At 51.8% G+C, this 15,730-nt stretch overlaps 2 protein-coding genes across 3 annotated transcripts; both read left to right on the top strand.

Moving 5' to 3' along the window:
- Positions 1–4,576: 4,576 nt before the first annotated feature.
- Positions 4,577–11,699, top strand: LTA (lymphotoxin alpha). 2 transcript variants are annotated; one of them, XM_060164250.1, is made up of 5 exons: positions 4,577–4,747; positions 9,609–9,776; positions 10,176–10,283; positions 10,369–10,474; positions 10,688–11,699. In XM_060164250.1, the coding sequence occupies exons 3-5, from the start codon at positions 10,185–10,187 to the stop codon at positions 11,098–11,100; spliced, it is 618 nt and encodes a 205-aa protein (XP_060020233.1). In that variant the 5' UTR covers positions 4,577–4,747; positions 9,609–9,776; positions 10,176–10,184; the 3' UTR covers positions 11,101–11,699. The 2 variants fall into 2 exon arrangements, with proteins under 2 accessions (XP_060020233.1, XP_060020232.1); XM_060164249.1 differs by lacking the exon at positions 4,577–4,747 and having other exon boundaries at positions 7,207–9,776.
- Positions 11,700–13,168: 1,469 nt separating this feature from the next.
- TNF (tumor necrosis factor) lies at positions 13,169–14,934 on the top strand. Its single transcript, XM_060164248.1, has 4 exons — positions 13,169–13,354; positions 13,900–13,945; positions 14,135–14,182; positions 14,513–14,934. The coding sequence occupies exons 1-4, from the start codon at positions 13,169–13,171 to the stop codon at positions 14,932–14,934; spliced, it is 702 nt and encodes a 233-aa protein (XP_060020231.1).
- Positions 14,935–15,730: the final 796 nt, after the last annotated feature.

The following is a 15,730-nucleotide window of genomic DNA, read 5'->3' as shown; positions in this document are numbered from 1 at the left end:
ACACCTGCACCATGCACGCACACCCTAACTCGTGCCCTCAGCTGGAGACTAGGAGCCCCCTGCTTGCCTGCCCACCCGCCCACCAGGGCGGCCCTAAGAAGGCCCAGCTTGCCCTCCAGTCTCTCCACTCCCTACACTGGGCTCCTCTCCACTCTTCAGTCAGCGGTTGGAGAAATAGATGTGAACAGAGGCGAAAAGGGGAACAAAACCAGTTTCCCTCCCCTCCCCAGCCAGAACCACATCCTCCTCCCCACTTAACACCCCCTTCCCCCAACACAGGGCTTTCCCTCTGCTGAGTCACTGAATGATGTGAATTGGGGGCAGCTGGAGCTGGGGGACCATAAGGAGGCTGTGGGAGGTTGGGGGATAGAAGCAGAAAGGATGGAGGAAGAGCCTATGGGGCAGTGGAATTTCGGTTGCTAAAATTAGGAGCAGGGGAAGGAGGCGGAAAGGGCCAAATTATGTAACCTGGGTTGTCTGTTCTTGGGCAACCAGGGATCCACCCCTGAGGCCATCCCTCGCCTCTAGCTTCTCAGTCCCGTCTCTCGTCCTCTAGGGCCCCGATTCTCTGCTCCCTTCATCGAGCTTCTGCCCCCATCCCAAACCTGGGCTTCATCTCTGGGCAGCCCAGTCTTGGCCTTCCAGATAAACATCCCCTTTTCCTGAGGTTGAGGAAAGGGCCTGGAGGGTAGAGGGAGAGGGTCCAGGATTCGCAGGGCGTGGGGTGGAGGACACCCTCCCTTCCACTCTTCATACTCAGTCCCCACTTCAGCTCCCGGGAACTGGGGTAGGGAGTTTGCAGACAGCACCAGACCCCACGTCACCAGCAGGACACAGCAGGAACTCAGCAAGGAGAAAGGGCAGGACTAGGGAGAGTACAGGCATGTGCTGGCACGCGCACAGTCTGCATGTTGTCTGCATCAGGGAGTCATGAATCAGAACTTATTGTTCAGGTTTGGAATGGAATGCCGGTCTACACAGGAGAACCCCAGGAGTGGAAGTGGAGGGCAAGAGGTGACAGGGAGGGGAAGCTTCTGGAAGCATGGAAACATGGGGCGGGTGTGAGACCCTTGAAGAAGACAGAGAGCCAAGAGGCCCCAGGTCTCCGAGGGACCAGGCGGATGTTCAGGGGGCAGGAGGAGGAAGGGCTGGTGAGAAAGATCCTGTGAGAGGAAGCTGCTGTGATTCAGAGAAGAGACTGCGAGCTGTGAGCAACCCAGGCGTCCGGTTCCTCTCACAGGCCAGAGATTTCGGAAGTGGCATGCAAAGAGCTCAGGTTGGGAGTGGAGGCGGGGTTGGGGTTAGGACCCCTAAGCTGGGGGTTGAGAGGTAAGCAACAGAAAACTTTGGTGTCCAAATTTGTTCCTTCATCCAGCAGACTTTTGTCTGGTTTTTGAGCACATCATTTGCCCTTCTGCCAAGAGTCACATAAAACTAAAGCAAAACAAGCCCTGATACCTGGCCCCCCAGACCTCCCTCTTCTCAACGTCTCTCCCTGGTGTCTGGCCCCCAGCCCTGTTGGGGGTTCCCCTGAGATGAGGGCTGTTCACTTTCTCTGACCACACGGTTTCCGCTTCTGTGTCTCTAATTTCCTAGGCTGATAAAAATACTGAACCCTAGAGGCCCTGGCTTCCTCTGACCCCCTGGGGCCAGGCGGCAGGCATCCTGTCCTCCATGGTGGGGGTGGGGAGGAGGAACCAGGGATCCCCAAGGGGTGACTCAGTGCCTACCATGAAACACTGGGGAGGTAGGAGTGTGCATATCTCGCTCTCTAGACCTGGAAAGAGGAATCACTTCTCAGAGGAGGATGCGTTGGGGTTCAGTTAGAGAAATGGGATTGGGAATGAGACCGGTGAGATTGAAGAGGGTCAGTTGGGGGATCGGGTTGGGGCAGGTTTGGATTAAGTTAGGAGAAGGGTCTGGGAGGGACTCTCTTCAGTGCAGTTCAGCTGAGCATCAAATAGCCCAAAGATAAATGCAAACTCTGTTTCAAGTTTGCCATCCGATAGGGGAGGCAGGCCCATACCTAATCAACTGATTCAAGGCATGCTGAGTAAAAACGAGTAAGGTACAGTGGATGTGCAAAAAGGGGAAGGGGAGGTGGATTCCGGCTGAAAGCACCCGGGGGTCTCTGAGGGAGGAGAAGGCATTTGACGAACGGGTAGGATTTCTGTGGGAGGGGGAGTGGAAGGGCCCCAGAGAGGAGTGAAACAGCTTGAGCAGAGGCCAGGAGTCAGAAAACAGGAAAGACAAGTGTCCTGAGGTAGAGGAAGCACAGGTGTGAGGGAGCATGTGCTGAAGAAAGGACACAGAATGTCCAGGTGAGGGATTTGGACCTTATCTGTGGGCAGTGGCACTGCGACAGCTGTGAAGAAGAGGGAGTACAGGGCAGTGCTGCAGGTGTACAGACAAGGAATAAAAGTAACTGCCATTCGGGGGGCCGCATACTATGTGTTAACCATGTCAAGCCCTTTTCCTAATGTCAGAATCCTGCCAGCAACTGTCCTCCATTATACAGATGAGGAAACTGAGCCTCACAAGTGTACCATAGCTTGCTTAAGGTCACACAGCTCAAAAGTAGTGGAATTAGCATGAAACGCATTTTACTCCAAAACTTGTGTACTTTCTACTTAGGTCCCAATAACTCCAAGTGGCGTTAAAGGAAGGAACAGATTTTATAAACTGACAGGGATAAGTCGTTAGGTCATGCCAACTGATTGGATGGTGGGAGTGAGGGAAGAGGAGTCTTAGATGACTCCCAGTTTTGAGCCAAGGGCATAGGAAAGGCGATGATACCCTAAACCAAGGAGGTGTGTGGCTAAGGGGAAAATGAGTTAATTTCAGACATACAATCAAATTTTTATTAAGCACCTGAAAGAAGCAGGGTGCTCTGCTAGGCAATGGATATAAATGATATAAAGTCACTGCCCTCATAGGGCTTGCAGTCTAACGAAACAACATACAGACAAGGACCAACTACACGTGATGACAGGAGGTGCACCTGCTTAGAGTAATAAAGTACTCAAGAAAGTCCTGCAGAGTTTGAGGTGTTAGCATGACACTCAGGTGGAGATTTCCAGTGAGCAGGTCTGGAGCCCGACAGAAAAGTTGGGGCTGCTGGAGGCATAGGTTTGGGCATCATTGCTTTTCCAGTAGAGGTGGAGCCTCTGAGTGGACAGGATCCCCAAAAGAGGGTGACCAGAAGAGGCTTGAGGATGATCAAAGGAAGAGGAACCAATAAAGGAGAGAGGTTGGGGGAGCAGTCAGAGAAGTAGGGCAAGGGAGAGGTATGCCAAGCAGAGACTGGGCGGCCACATCTGGTGCTTCAAAGAAGTCTAGTAGGTGAGAGTTCAAAAGATCCTTTGGGTTCAGGAGCTAGATGATTACAGATTTTGAGAAAACAGTTTCCACTTACCAGAGGCACAGAAATCGCTTTACGTAGGTTAAGGAATGAGTGGGAGGTGAGGAAAAGGAGGTGGTGGGTACAAAGGCATAGAATGGTGAATACTGAAGGTAACAGTATCATCTCTAGCTCAACCCACGAATTTTACAGTGAGGAAAATTTTACCAGTTCCCGAAAAAGTGGTTAGTTAGGGGGCTAGTCTCTTTTGAGACATCACACAGAAAAGGAGGGTGAGAGGTGGATGGACATTTAAGGGAGAAAGTCCAGGGAAGGCTTTTTATTTTCAAGAAATAAAGTTGAGTATGTAAAATGAAGGCGAATGAAAAGAGAAAGATACTGAAGACAAAAGAAAGGCGGGAAAGAGTATGGTAAACATGGGCAAGTGGGAGAGAGTACAAAGAATCAGCCTTGGACGGGAGAAAGAGTCCTCTGAATCAAGAAGAAAGGAAAAAGGAAACAAAGTGAAGGGAAAAGAAAGCAGTAAAGAGATCCACCTTGGATGGCCTTAAGTTCAATAAAAAGATGATAGCATCACCAACTGGGAGTAAAGAGGGGAGGAGGCGTGGAGATTTAGAACATCACCTGCAGGAGAAGAACAAGGGAATCAACAAAAATTAGGGATCACTGAGGGCTTTCTGAGGTTAGATGGTCAGGATTAGTCATAGGCCTCTTATGAGGGCATGACTCTCCTGCAATGCTTGGCAGCCTAGGAAAAAGACCCAAGAATGAGACCATTGAGTTTACCCAAATCAAGTTTTTCAAGATTTTCTTGATAGAATATCAGGAAGGGAATGAGAGATGAAGAAAAACTTATCTAGATATACAAATTGTTAAGCACATGGTAGAGATGTTGGTGGAGAAGATTGTGCTGTGAAGACCAGAAGAACGTGGAAAATGCAAAAGGCATGGACTTCGAGAGAGGAGGAGGTTATCAATGATGCAGAGGGGAGAGAGGAGAACAGTGGCCTCTCTCCTGCCCCCCCCCCCCTGCTCCTAGTGATGGGTGTGGAAGAAACAGCAGCCTTCACCAAAGACAGAAGGAACTTTATTAGGGAAAAGCCAGGTTTCAAAGTACCAGAGGAACTTGCTTTCAAAAGTGAAATAGAGGATTTGAGGAGTTCCATAGAATACTGTGAAATGGATTGGTAGAAACATCCTTTGTTGGGTAGGGAATCGGATCCAGGGAGGTTAAATCCCAGTGAGAGTTCAGAAGGAAACTAAGTCTGGAGGATTTTGCTTCCGGAAGCAAGAGGCTGCTGCTTCTGGAATTTAGGATGGGAGCTACACTGCATTTATCCTGAGGGAAAACAAACACTTTGAAGGCATCTTAGGGGGATGCGTAAGGTAAGGTATCTCTTCCAATTCCATGGCTTTCTTCGTGCCAACAGTTCCCATTGTTGACTCTCTAGTTCTCACATTGCCTCTGAAATCTAGACTCATATATACGACTGCCAAGTGACATTTCTGGGCGAGGCTTGAATATTATCCAAGACTTGGATGTCTGTCCAATAGGTTTAAACTTAAATCCAAAATTGAACTTCTGGTTCTCCCATCCCATCAGAATCCTGCTTCTCTCCCAGTCTCCCCGTCTTCTACCCCACCACCATCCATCCAATCCATCATCTGGTCCTGTCAATTCTACCCATGAAATATATCCCAATATATCCCAAATTTGTCTACTTCTCTCCATCTTCATGGTGGCCACCATCTTCTCCCCAGGATTACTGCAGTTGCCTCCTAACTGGCGTCTCTGCTTGCAATGTTACCCACTACAGTCTAGCCTAAACACAGGAGCCACAATGATCTTTTAAAAATGTAAATCCGGGCTTCCCTGGTGGCGCAGTGGTTGAGAGTCCGCCTGCCGATGCAGGGGACACGGGTTCGTGCCCCGGTCCGGGAAGATCCCACATGCCGCGGAGCGGCTGCGCCTGTGAGCCATGGCCGCTGAGCCTGCGCGTCTGGAGCCTGTTGTTCCGCAATGGGAGAGGCCACAACAGTGAGAGGCCCACGTACGCAAAAAAAAAAAAAAAAAAAAAAAAAAATGTAAATCCAATCACCTCTACCTCAGACCTCCCTCCCTCCTCCCCCCACACCCACGCAACATGTGCACACCCTGACACCCTCCAGAGCTTCCCATGGTTGAGTAAAATTCAGGTGCTTTACTCGTCCTTGCAGGTCCCTGCATGATCGGGCCCCTGCCCCTGCTCCCTGATCTCATCTCCCACCTCTCTCCCACCCTCTCTGCTCCAGCCACACTGGCCTCCTTTCTGTTCCTCAACACCCCCAGCTCATTTCCACCTTCCGGCCTTCGCAGTAGCTGTTCCCTTTACGTGGAATGATTCTCCCCCAGACCTTCACTTGGCCACTCTTGTCATTTGGGTCTCAGCTTAAAATGCCATTTACTCAGAAAGGACTTTCCTGACCACTGTGTCTAAAGTAGTTCCCTGCCACTCTTACCACATGGCCCTGTCTTATTTCCTCATAGCCCTACTAACTGCCTTCTTCTTCAGTGTGTTTCTTTTCTGCCTTGCCTCACTAGAGTGGAAGCTCCACAAGTGCAGGTACCTTGTCTGTCTATCCCTACTGCCTGGAACAGTGCCCAGCACATAGTAAGCTCCCAATAAAGACTTGTTAAATGGAGGCATGGATGAATAATGGGGAAAAGCAGGATAAAGCTCAACTTTAGGTTTGTGGTTCAAGTTGAACTTACATTTAGAGTCAGGTTTAACTATAGGGTTAAGAATGGGGATGAGTTAGTTCCAAGATTAGCTCTAGAAACAGGGCTGGGTTAGTTTAGAGGATAAGTTTATTTGGGGGTTCATTTATTGAGATGTTTAGATTTGAGGTTAGGGTTGAGTTTGAGTTGTGATTTGGGTTGAGGTTAAATATGGGTTAGGATCAAAGTTGATATGTAATCCCACTTCAGGTTTTGAGGCTAGGTTCAAGTTTGAGACTATTGTCATTTCAGCCTTATCTGGAGGGCTCAGAGATTTCACTAGTTTCTCCACAGACACCACTGTAGAAACTGTATATCCCTCGGTTTGGAGCACAAGACTCCAGTCATCACCCCTCCCACTCAGGGAAAGCCCCAAACCAACTGCTGGCCTCCTCAAGAAAGAAACTGAATTTCACACAACCTCCAAAACTGAGATTGAAACCAAGATTGGCCCATCTCAAGGAGCATCCTTCAGCACATCGCAAATGCCTGTGACACGGAGCTTCGACCCAATTCTCACCCTTCATTCCTCTCTGTCTCTCATGTCCCCCCATCACTTGTCCTCACCTTCCCCTTTTTTTTCTTCAATGCCCCAGTCTCTCTCTGACCGAAGTTTCTCCGTTTCTCTCTATTTCTCACCGTTAATTGCAGCACCATTTTACATTTTAATATAGCCGAGTTCTCCTAGTCCATGGGCTCCTACCATTGGAGAGGCAGAAAGAGACAGCAGGAAGAAAAAGGGACTCCAGAGAATGAGGGACACAGAGGAAAGGAAAGGAGCAGGGACCAAGAGGTAGGCCAACAGTGACACAAGACACAGTGAGGTTAAAAGAAACAAGATGAAGCCAAGATAGAGACCAAGGTATTTAAAAGAGGCATCTGTGGCTACCCTTCTTCCGCCATCACGTCTGGTCAGCCACCAAGACCTGTAGATTTTGCCTAGAAACTCTCTCCTCCTCTTCGTTCTCCTGCTACTGCCTCGATTTAAATGCAGGCTCTTGGGCTTCCCTGGTGGCGCAGTGGTTAAGAGTCCGCCTGCCGATGCAGGGGACACGTGTTCGTGCCCCGGTCCAGCGCGGAGCGGCTGGGCCCGTGAGCCATGGCCGCTGAGCCTGCGCGTCTGGAGCCTGTGCTCCACAACGGGAGAGGCCACAACAGTGAGAGGCCCGCGTACAGCAAAAAAAAAAAAAAAAAAGTTAAATGCAGGCTCTTGTCACCTCCTTGCTGAGTTGTTGCAAACCCCCCTAACTGTTCTCCACACTTCTGGTTTCCCCTGCAGACCCCAACTCCCATTTCTCAATTCATTCTTCATGTAGCATCCAGACTCATGTTTTAAATATACCAATCTGGGTGGGTCCCTCTCTCACTCAAAACTTTTGGTAGCTCCCCATCACAATTACAATGAAATCCAAACCTCTTTTCTTGGTTTTAAACCCCTCAGGATGTGGTCTCAGCTTACCTCCCAAGCCTCATCTCTGTTCCTTTTATGTGTACTCACTTGCACAGGTTAGTGCACTTCATACTCTCTTTTACCTCCAGTCTTTGCACCTTCTATTCCCTCTATCAGGAATGCCCTTCACCATCTTTGCCTTGATACTAATGCCTGAATCACCTCTCCCCCAGGCCAAGTCTGATGGCTTTACTGTGGGCTGCCATAAGCCCACTGTCACGGAACCCACACTAGTCTTTGAGCTCCCAGAGGTCAGGACGCTCAGTAAATGTTTGTGAAATAGAGAGGAAGCTAAAGAGATGGAATGAAGGAATTCCCTGGTGGTCCAGTGGTTAGGACACCGCACTTTCATTGCCGTGGCCCGGGTTCAATCCCTGGTCAGGAAACTAAGATCCTGCAAGCCACGAGGCACAGCCAAAAAAACCCAAAGAGATGGAATGAAAAGAAGTAATAGGTTAGACTAGGAAGGCATGAAAGGCAAAGTTGCAGGGCCTCAAGTAGCAGGGAGGAAAACAGAACTAGCTGATGCACACCCTGAATATCACTTACGTGCCACAGGACACCAAGACACCTCAGGAACTTTCTGCCCAGTGCAACAGAGGGAGGGCTTTAGTTTCCATCACCACCATCCTCAGCCCCAGCCCCTCCAAAAACCTCCAAATGAAAGCATAACAAGCTAGTAAGAGGAATAATAATATTTGAGGGGCCAATTGTTATTTTCTCAATCTCATGAAATGTGACTAAAATCATCTTTAGAAACCTTGCTTTTTTTTTTTTAACCTGCAACCTGCAAGCTAAGTGAAAACTCCCTCATGTTCAAGAACATTCATATCAACATTTTTCATACTAGCCAAAAACTAGAAACGAACCAAATGCCCATTAACAGAAAAATAGATAAGTAAATTAGAGTATATTCACACAACATCACATCACAATGAAATAAAAATCACTGATACACACAACAATATACATGAATCTCACAAACATAACGTCGAGAGAAAGAAGCCAAACACAGATGAGTAGAGTCTGTGTGATTTCATGTGTATGAGGCTCAGAAGCTGGAAGAACTAATCTATAGTTGTAGAGGTCAGAAAGTGGTTGGTTATCTTTGGAAGGTATGAACTGGGAGGGGGCACAAGAGAACCCTCTGGGGACCTAAAACTATGTTGAACTGGATGGTGGCTACATGGCTATAAACAGATGGAAAAGTTCATCAGGCTATCCCCTTAGGAGAAGTGCACCTCACTGTACCTGAGTTCTGCATCAATAGAAGGGGGAAATCCTTAATGATTTTACAACAGTGTATTGGCTTTACAAGTGCAGCTGCAAGACAAGTCCCTTTGCTGTCCCCACTCCGCCCTAGGTCACCACCCTTAAGCTCCACCTGTGTGGAATTCTGAAGCATCCCCTGTAGAGAACTTTAGCAATTGCCACATTCCTTGATCCTGGAATGTGTTTGTTTGGGGTTATATAAATCTGATCTGTGGAGCCCACCTGAGGTTGGGATGAGGTGGAGGGCATCCTCCAGCAGTGAGACAAGACCTCATCATACGTGAGTTCATGGCTCATCGTGAGCTGAATCTTCCAAACCAGAACACTTTTGAGAGTAAAAGGGGGTCCATGAATATTTCTACCAGGACAACAGGCATAACCCAGGATGTACCAGGCAGGAGGGAATATAATGGAACTTTTGATATGAAACCTTCCAGGCAAACTGGAAAATACACACACTGGGACAAGTGTGACTTGAGTCTCTGGGACAAGGACAGGGGTGCAAGAGGAGGAAATGTGCACAGAGAGAAGCCTGTAACCAGCCAAGGGTGCAGAGGTGTTATACATAATTGCTCTTCAGGGAACCGGGCCTCCAGCCCACGCCCCAGCTGCTCCCCTTCTCCTCGTCCTCTGAATTTACTGTCCCTTCTCTGGAACTCCTAAGCCTGACCCCCGCTCCCTGGCCCTCCCAGCCCACGGTTCCCCTGACCCCACTCCCTTTCCCAGAACTCAGTCGTCTGAGCCCCCAGCCTGCGGTTCTCTCCTAGGCCTCAGCCTTTCCTGCCTTCGACTGAAACAGCAGCATCTTCTAAGCCCTGGGGGCTTCCCCGGGCCCCAGCCCCGGCCTAGAACCCGCCCGCTGCCTGCCACGCTGCCACTGCCGCTTCCTCTATAAAGGGACCCAGGCGTCCCGGCCAAGGGGCCCCGCACAGCAGGTGAGACTCTCCCACCCCATCTCCTTGGGCTTCCCCGGCGGTGGACTCCTTCCCCCGGGGCGTTCAGTCCCTCCGACTGGGCTTCAGCCCCTCCTGCACCTCCTGCTTGGGCCTGGGCCTGGGCCTTGGTGGGTTTGGTTTTGGTTTGTTCCCCTCTCTCTGACTCTTTATCTGTCAATCTCTTTCTCTCTGTCTGTGTCACACAGTCTGATCCCTCTCTGTACCCTTCTCATCTCTGTTCGTCTCTCTCTCTCTCCCCCTGCTCACCTGGGGTTTCCCTGACTGCATCTTGTCCCCTTCTCTGTCTGTCGCCCCGTCTCTCAGGGTGGCTGTCTCCACGGGCAGGAGGCCCGTCTTCCGCATCGTGCCCCGCCCCGCTCACTGTCTCTCTCCCTGCAGGTTCTCCCCATGACACCACCTGGACGTCTCTACCTCCTGAGGGTGTGCAGCACCCCCCTACTCCTCCTCCTTCTGGGACTGCTGCTGGCCCTGCCGCCCGAGGCCCAGGTGAGGCATCAGGGCAATGGGGACTGTGTGGGCAGCCCAGCCTGACCTTGGGCCTGAGGACCTCTCTGACTCTGTCCTCCCCTAGGGGCTCTCTGGTGTTGGCCTCCCACCCTCAACTGCACAGCCTGCCCATCAGCACCCCCCGAATCACTTCACCCGAGGCACCTTCAAACCTGCTGCTCACCTTGTTGGTAAACATTCACCTGCCCTCCTAGACATGTAGCCCCCAGCCCTCCTCCCATCCCCCTTCAGGGACCCAAGCATCCCCTCCAGCTCACCCCCACTCCCACTCCCTTCTGTTCTCCCAACCATCCCCCAGGAACTCAGTCCAGCACCTGCTTCCTCAGGGATCGAGACCTCTGACCCCCAGGTCCTTGACCGCCATCCCTCCTGGCTTTCCCTAGGAGACCCCAGCACCCAGGACTCACTGCGCTGGAGAGCGAACACGGATCGCGCCTTCCTCCGCCACGGCTTCTCTCTGAGCAACAATTCCCTCCTGGTCCCCACCAGTGGCCTCTACTTCGTCTACTCCCAGGTGGTCTTCTCTGGGGAAGGCTGCTTCCCCAAGGCCACCCCCACCCCTCTCTACCTGGCCCACGAGGTCCAGCTCTTCTCCTCCCAGTACCCATTCCACGTGCCTCTCCTCAGCGCTCAGAAGTCCGTGTGCCCAGGGCCACAGGGACCTTGGGTGCGCTCGGTGTACCAGGGGGCTGTGTTCCTGCTCACCCGGGGAGACCAGCTATCCACTCACACAGATGGCATCTCCCACCTGCTCCTCAGCCCCAGTAGCGTCTTCTTCGGAGCCTTCGCTCTATAGAAAAATCCAGAAAGAAAAAATTTGGTTTCAAGGCCTTCTCCCCATTTTGCCTCCATTCTGACCACTTCAGGGGTCACCACACCTCTCTTTTGACCATTCCATCAGTCTCAAGTCTTCCCCCGTTCTCGGCACCTGGAGCTTCCAAAGAAGGAACTCTAGGCACCCCAGGGGACCACACCTTCCTGAACCACCCCGGATGCTCGGCTGAGGACTTCAAACCTGCCTGGAAATGCCCACCCAGAGCCCTTTGTCTGCCCTGCCCGTCTAGGGGGCCTTGCCCTGGACATGGAAGGGGAGCTGACACATGAGGGAGCTTGAGTGGATGACTGGGGGCAGGGAGGGGGGTTATTTATGAAGGGAAAAAATTTTAAATTATTTATTTATGGAGGATGGAGAGAAGGGGGACGGCAGAAGAAAGAGATAATACACCCAAGAGACGGAGAGTGAGAGGGCGTGGGCACAAGGATGACCTAGCAAGAGAGAAAAAGAGTGGGTCTGAGGGACCAAGGGGCTCTGGAAGGAAGTGAAAGGCTCCTAAGAGCCAGCCATTGCCTGACTGGACACCCCACGAGGAGACGTCTGACCCTTGATGGAGCCCAATAAACCTCTTTTCTCTGAAATGCTGTCTGCCTGTATCTGTCTGTCTGGGAGGGGAGAATTCCCCAGATGTCTCTAAGGAATGGAGGGAGGACAGGAATCAGAGGGACAGGAGCTGTGGGCGTACAGAGAGGCCTAAGGGGCTCTGGTGAAATGTGGTGGCCTCGCAGGGGTGGGAGGAGACCAGAGGATAAGCTGAGAAGACAAAGGAAAGATGCAGGTCCAAAGTCTGGAGGAGTGGAGGTCAGGGAACCCCTGAGGAATGGGGGTGACAGGAGGCTTCTGAGGAGCAGTGACCACACTGAAGGGTGTTTGTTTGGGACTGTGGAGGAGCAGCATGAGGCCCCCGGAAGGCGTGGCCATGCCAGGGCCCCGAGGAGTGGGAGAGCCTCCAAGGCTGGGGGACTGGAGAACACAGGGGACGTTTCGGGAGACGCGGTCTCGTGCAGGGGCTCTGAGGGCCAGGGCTGTCTCCAGGAAACTGGAGGGAGCAGGGAGTTCTTTGCAGATACATGGCCACACACAGGGACTCTGAAGGGTGGGGTCTTCGTGCAAAAATTGGGGCATCACATGCCCTTGGAAGTCAAGACTGAAACCAGCACCAGGGTTTTGCTGAGTCCCGGGTCAGAGTGAAAGGAGAAGGCCTGCCGTGGTGGGGTTCGTGAATTCCCAGCGTCGCTTTCACTCCTCTGGGGCTGTCCCAGGCTTGTCCCTGCCATCCTGCCCCAGCCCTTGCAGAGCCTCAAGCTTCCCTTCCTCCACCTCCTCTTGCCCTCAGGGACCGAAACACACATCTCGGGACCCAGCACAGCTTCCCCCAAGTTTTCTCTCCATTAAGGACTCAGCTTTCTGAAGCCCCTCCCATTTCTAGTTCTACCACTACCTGAGTCCGGTCTGGAAATCAGAAGGAAATAGGCCACAGAACTCATCCCCCAAAGAAATGGAAACAACGGGAACTGGGGGGCATGGGGAAATGGGGTCCAGCCTCCAGGGTCCTACATCTACAGCAGTAACTGGCCCAGGGAGCCCCCCTCAGAATCCGGGTGGGTAGGGTAGGAAGTATCCTTGATGCCTGGGTGTCCCCAACTTTCCAAACCCCTGCCCCCGTGATGGAGAAGAAACCGAGACAGAAGGTGTAGGACCCGCTACCGCTTCCTCCAGATGAGCTCATGGGTTTCTCCACCAAGGAAGTTTTCCGCTGGTTGAATGAGAGCCTTTCCCCGCCCTCCTCTCACCCCAGAGCGTATAAATGCAGCTGTTTGCACACCCAGCCAGCAGAAGCTCCCAGAGCGAGGACACCAGGGGACCAGCCAGGAGAGAGACAAGCAACTCCAGAGCCCCCTGGAAATAACCTCCCAGACCACACACCCCCACCCCGACAGGCAGCCAGACGACTTGCTCCCTCTAACACATCCTGCCACAGGGCTCTACCGTCTCCCAGCTGGACTTGAGCCCTTCAGAAGAAGACGCCATGAGCACTGAAAGCATGATCCGGGATGTGGAGCTGGCAGAGGAGGCGCTCTCCAAGACGGCAGGGGGCTCCCAGGGTTCCGGAAGGTGCTTGTGTCTCAGCCTCTTCTCCTTCTTCCTGGTCGCAGGAGGCACCACGCTCTTCTGCCTGCTGCACTTCGGGGTAATCGGCCCCCAGAGGGAAGAGGTGAGTCCCTGGCCAGCCTCGGCTCGTTCTCTCACCCAGAGAGAAATGGGGCGAGATGTGGGGTGGGGGAAAGAGGTGTGCTGATGGGGAGGCTTGGGGAGGAAAACAGTGGAGAAAGATGGGGAGGCAGAAGGAGACGTGGAGAGAGATGTGGGAAGAGAAGGAAGGATGGAGAAATAGGGTGCCTGGCACATGGGCGACGCTCTCTAAATATTTGTCGAATGAATGAATAAGCAGGGATTCAGATATAAAGAGAGATGTGTAGACAGATAAGGGGTATGGGTAGAAAGATGGGGAAGAAAACAAGTCATCTGGATAAAGATGAAGCAGATACAGCAGGTATGAAAGAGAGCTAGGAAAGATGAAGCTAAGGGTGTCTGGCACACGGCAGGAACTCGATGAACGAGCTGTTAAATGGATTATGGATGAATGGGGAGAGAAAACGAGACGCATCAGTGCAGAGAGTACAAGCTAGAGAAGCAGCCGGCTGTTTCTCCTTCAGGGGTGACTTGCTTTGATACTAATCCTCCTTCTTCTCCCAACAGTTCCCAACTGGCTACTCCATCATCAGCCCTCTGGCTCAGACACTCAGTAAGTGTCTCCAAAACCTCTCTCCTAATTCTGGGCTTGGGTGGGCGTAGGGGTTGGTCCTGGGATGGAAGCAGTAGGGGAAATTTAGAGTTTGGGTTTGGGGGGAGGAGGAAAGGAGGTCAAAGTAGTGAGATATTTTCTGGAAAGCTTAAGGGTCTCTCACCTTCTTCTTTTCTCTTTCCTCTTCAGGATCATCTTCTAAAACCTCAAGTAACAAGCCCGTAGCCCATGTTGTAGGTAAGTGTTCTGAGGATGTGTCTGGGGGACGAAGAAGCAGATGGGATGGGGAGGGGTAGGATTTGGCTGCTGAAGCCAGGCTGAGGGTAGACAGACCTTGGAGACAGGGTGAGAAGGACTCACTGAGCTCAAGGGGAGGGTGGAGGATACTTAGAACTTGAAGGGGATACTCAGAGCCTCATGGCCAGATGGGATGTAGGAAGACAGACAGAGGGGACAGGAACCGGATGTGGGGGGTGGGGTGGGCAGAACTTGAGGGCCAGGATGTGGAGAGTGGAACTGACAGGGTCACAATGACTCACCCCTCCCTCTTTTTCTCCCTCCCTCCAGCCAACCTCAGTACTCAGGGGCAGCTCCGGTGGCTGAACACATATGCCAACACCCTCCTGGCCAACAGCGTGAAGCTGGAAGACAACCAGCTGGTGGTGCCGACGGACGGGCTGTACCTCATCTACTCCCAGGTCCTCTTCAGGGGCCAAGGCTGCCCTTCCACCCACTTGTTCCTCACCCACACCATCAGCCGCATCGCTGTCTCCTACCCGACCAAGGTCAACCTCCTCTCTGCCATCAAGAGCCCTTGCCAGAGGGAGACGCCAGAGGGGGCTGAGGCCAAGCCCTGGTATGAGCCCATCTACCAGGGAGGGGTCTTCCAGCTGGAGAAGGGTGATCGACTCAGTGCTGAGATCAACCTGCCCGACTATCTGGACTTTGCTGAGTCTGGGCAGGTCTACTTTGGGATCATTGCCCTGTGAGGGAGCAGGACATCCATCCTATCCCACCTCAATTACTTTATTATTTACTCCTTCAGACCCGCTCATCCCCTTCTGGTTTAGAAAGAGAATTAGGGACTCAGGGCTGGGCTCCAAGCTTAAAACTTTAAACAACAACAACACTTAGAAATCAGGGATGCAGGGAAGTATGGCCTGGACAATGGGGCACTGACCACCACCAAGAATTGGAACTGGGTCTTCTGGAACTCACTGGGGTCCTTGCGTTTGGATTCCTGGATGCAACCTGGGACACCCAGAATGTGGGGGCCAGGGGACCTTGGGTTCTGACTGGAACACTTCAGAACATTCCTTGAGAAGATCTCACCCAGAACTTGACATGAGTGGACTTCAGGCCTCCCTTTCTTCCAATGTTTCTAGACTTCCCTGAGATGGGGAGCCCAGCCACACCCCAACAGGGCCAGCTCCCTCTATTTATGTTTGCACTTGTGATTATTTATTATTTATTTATTATTTATTTATTTACTGATGAATGTATTTATTCAGGAGGTCAAGGTGTCCTGGGAGATCCAATGTAGGGGCTGCCTTGGCTCAGATGTGTTTTCTGTGAAAACGGAGCTGAACTGTAGGTCGTTCCCACCCTGCCTCCTGGTCTCTGTGCCTCCTTTTGCTTATGTTTTTAAAATATATTTATCTGATCAGGTTGCCTAAATAATGCTGATTTGGTGACTGACTTGTCGCTACATCACTGAACCTCTGCTCCCCAGGGGAGTCGTGTCTGTAACCGCCCTACTGGTCAGTGGCGAGAAATAAAGTGTGC

The sequence above is a fragment of the Lagenorhynchus albirostris genome, chromosome 10 (genome assembly GCF_949774975.1).
Source record: "Lagenorhynchus albirostris chromosome 10, mLagAlb1.1, whole genome shotgun sequence".
NCBI lineage: Eukaryota > Metazoa > Chordata > Mammalia > Artiodactyla > Delphinidae > Lagenorhynchus > Lagenorhynchus albirostris.
Note: the sequence above shows the minus strand (reverse complement) of the source record. Positions and strands in the feature narration are given on the sequence as shown.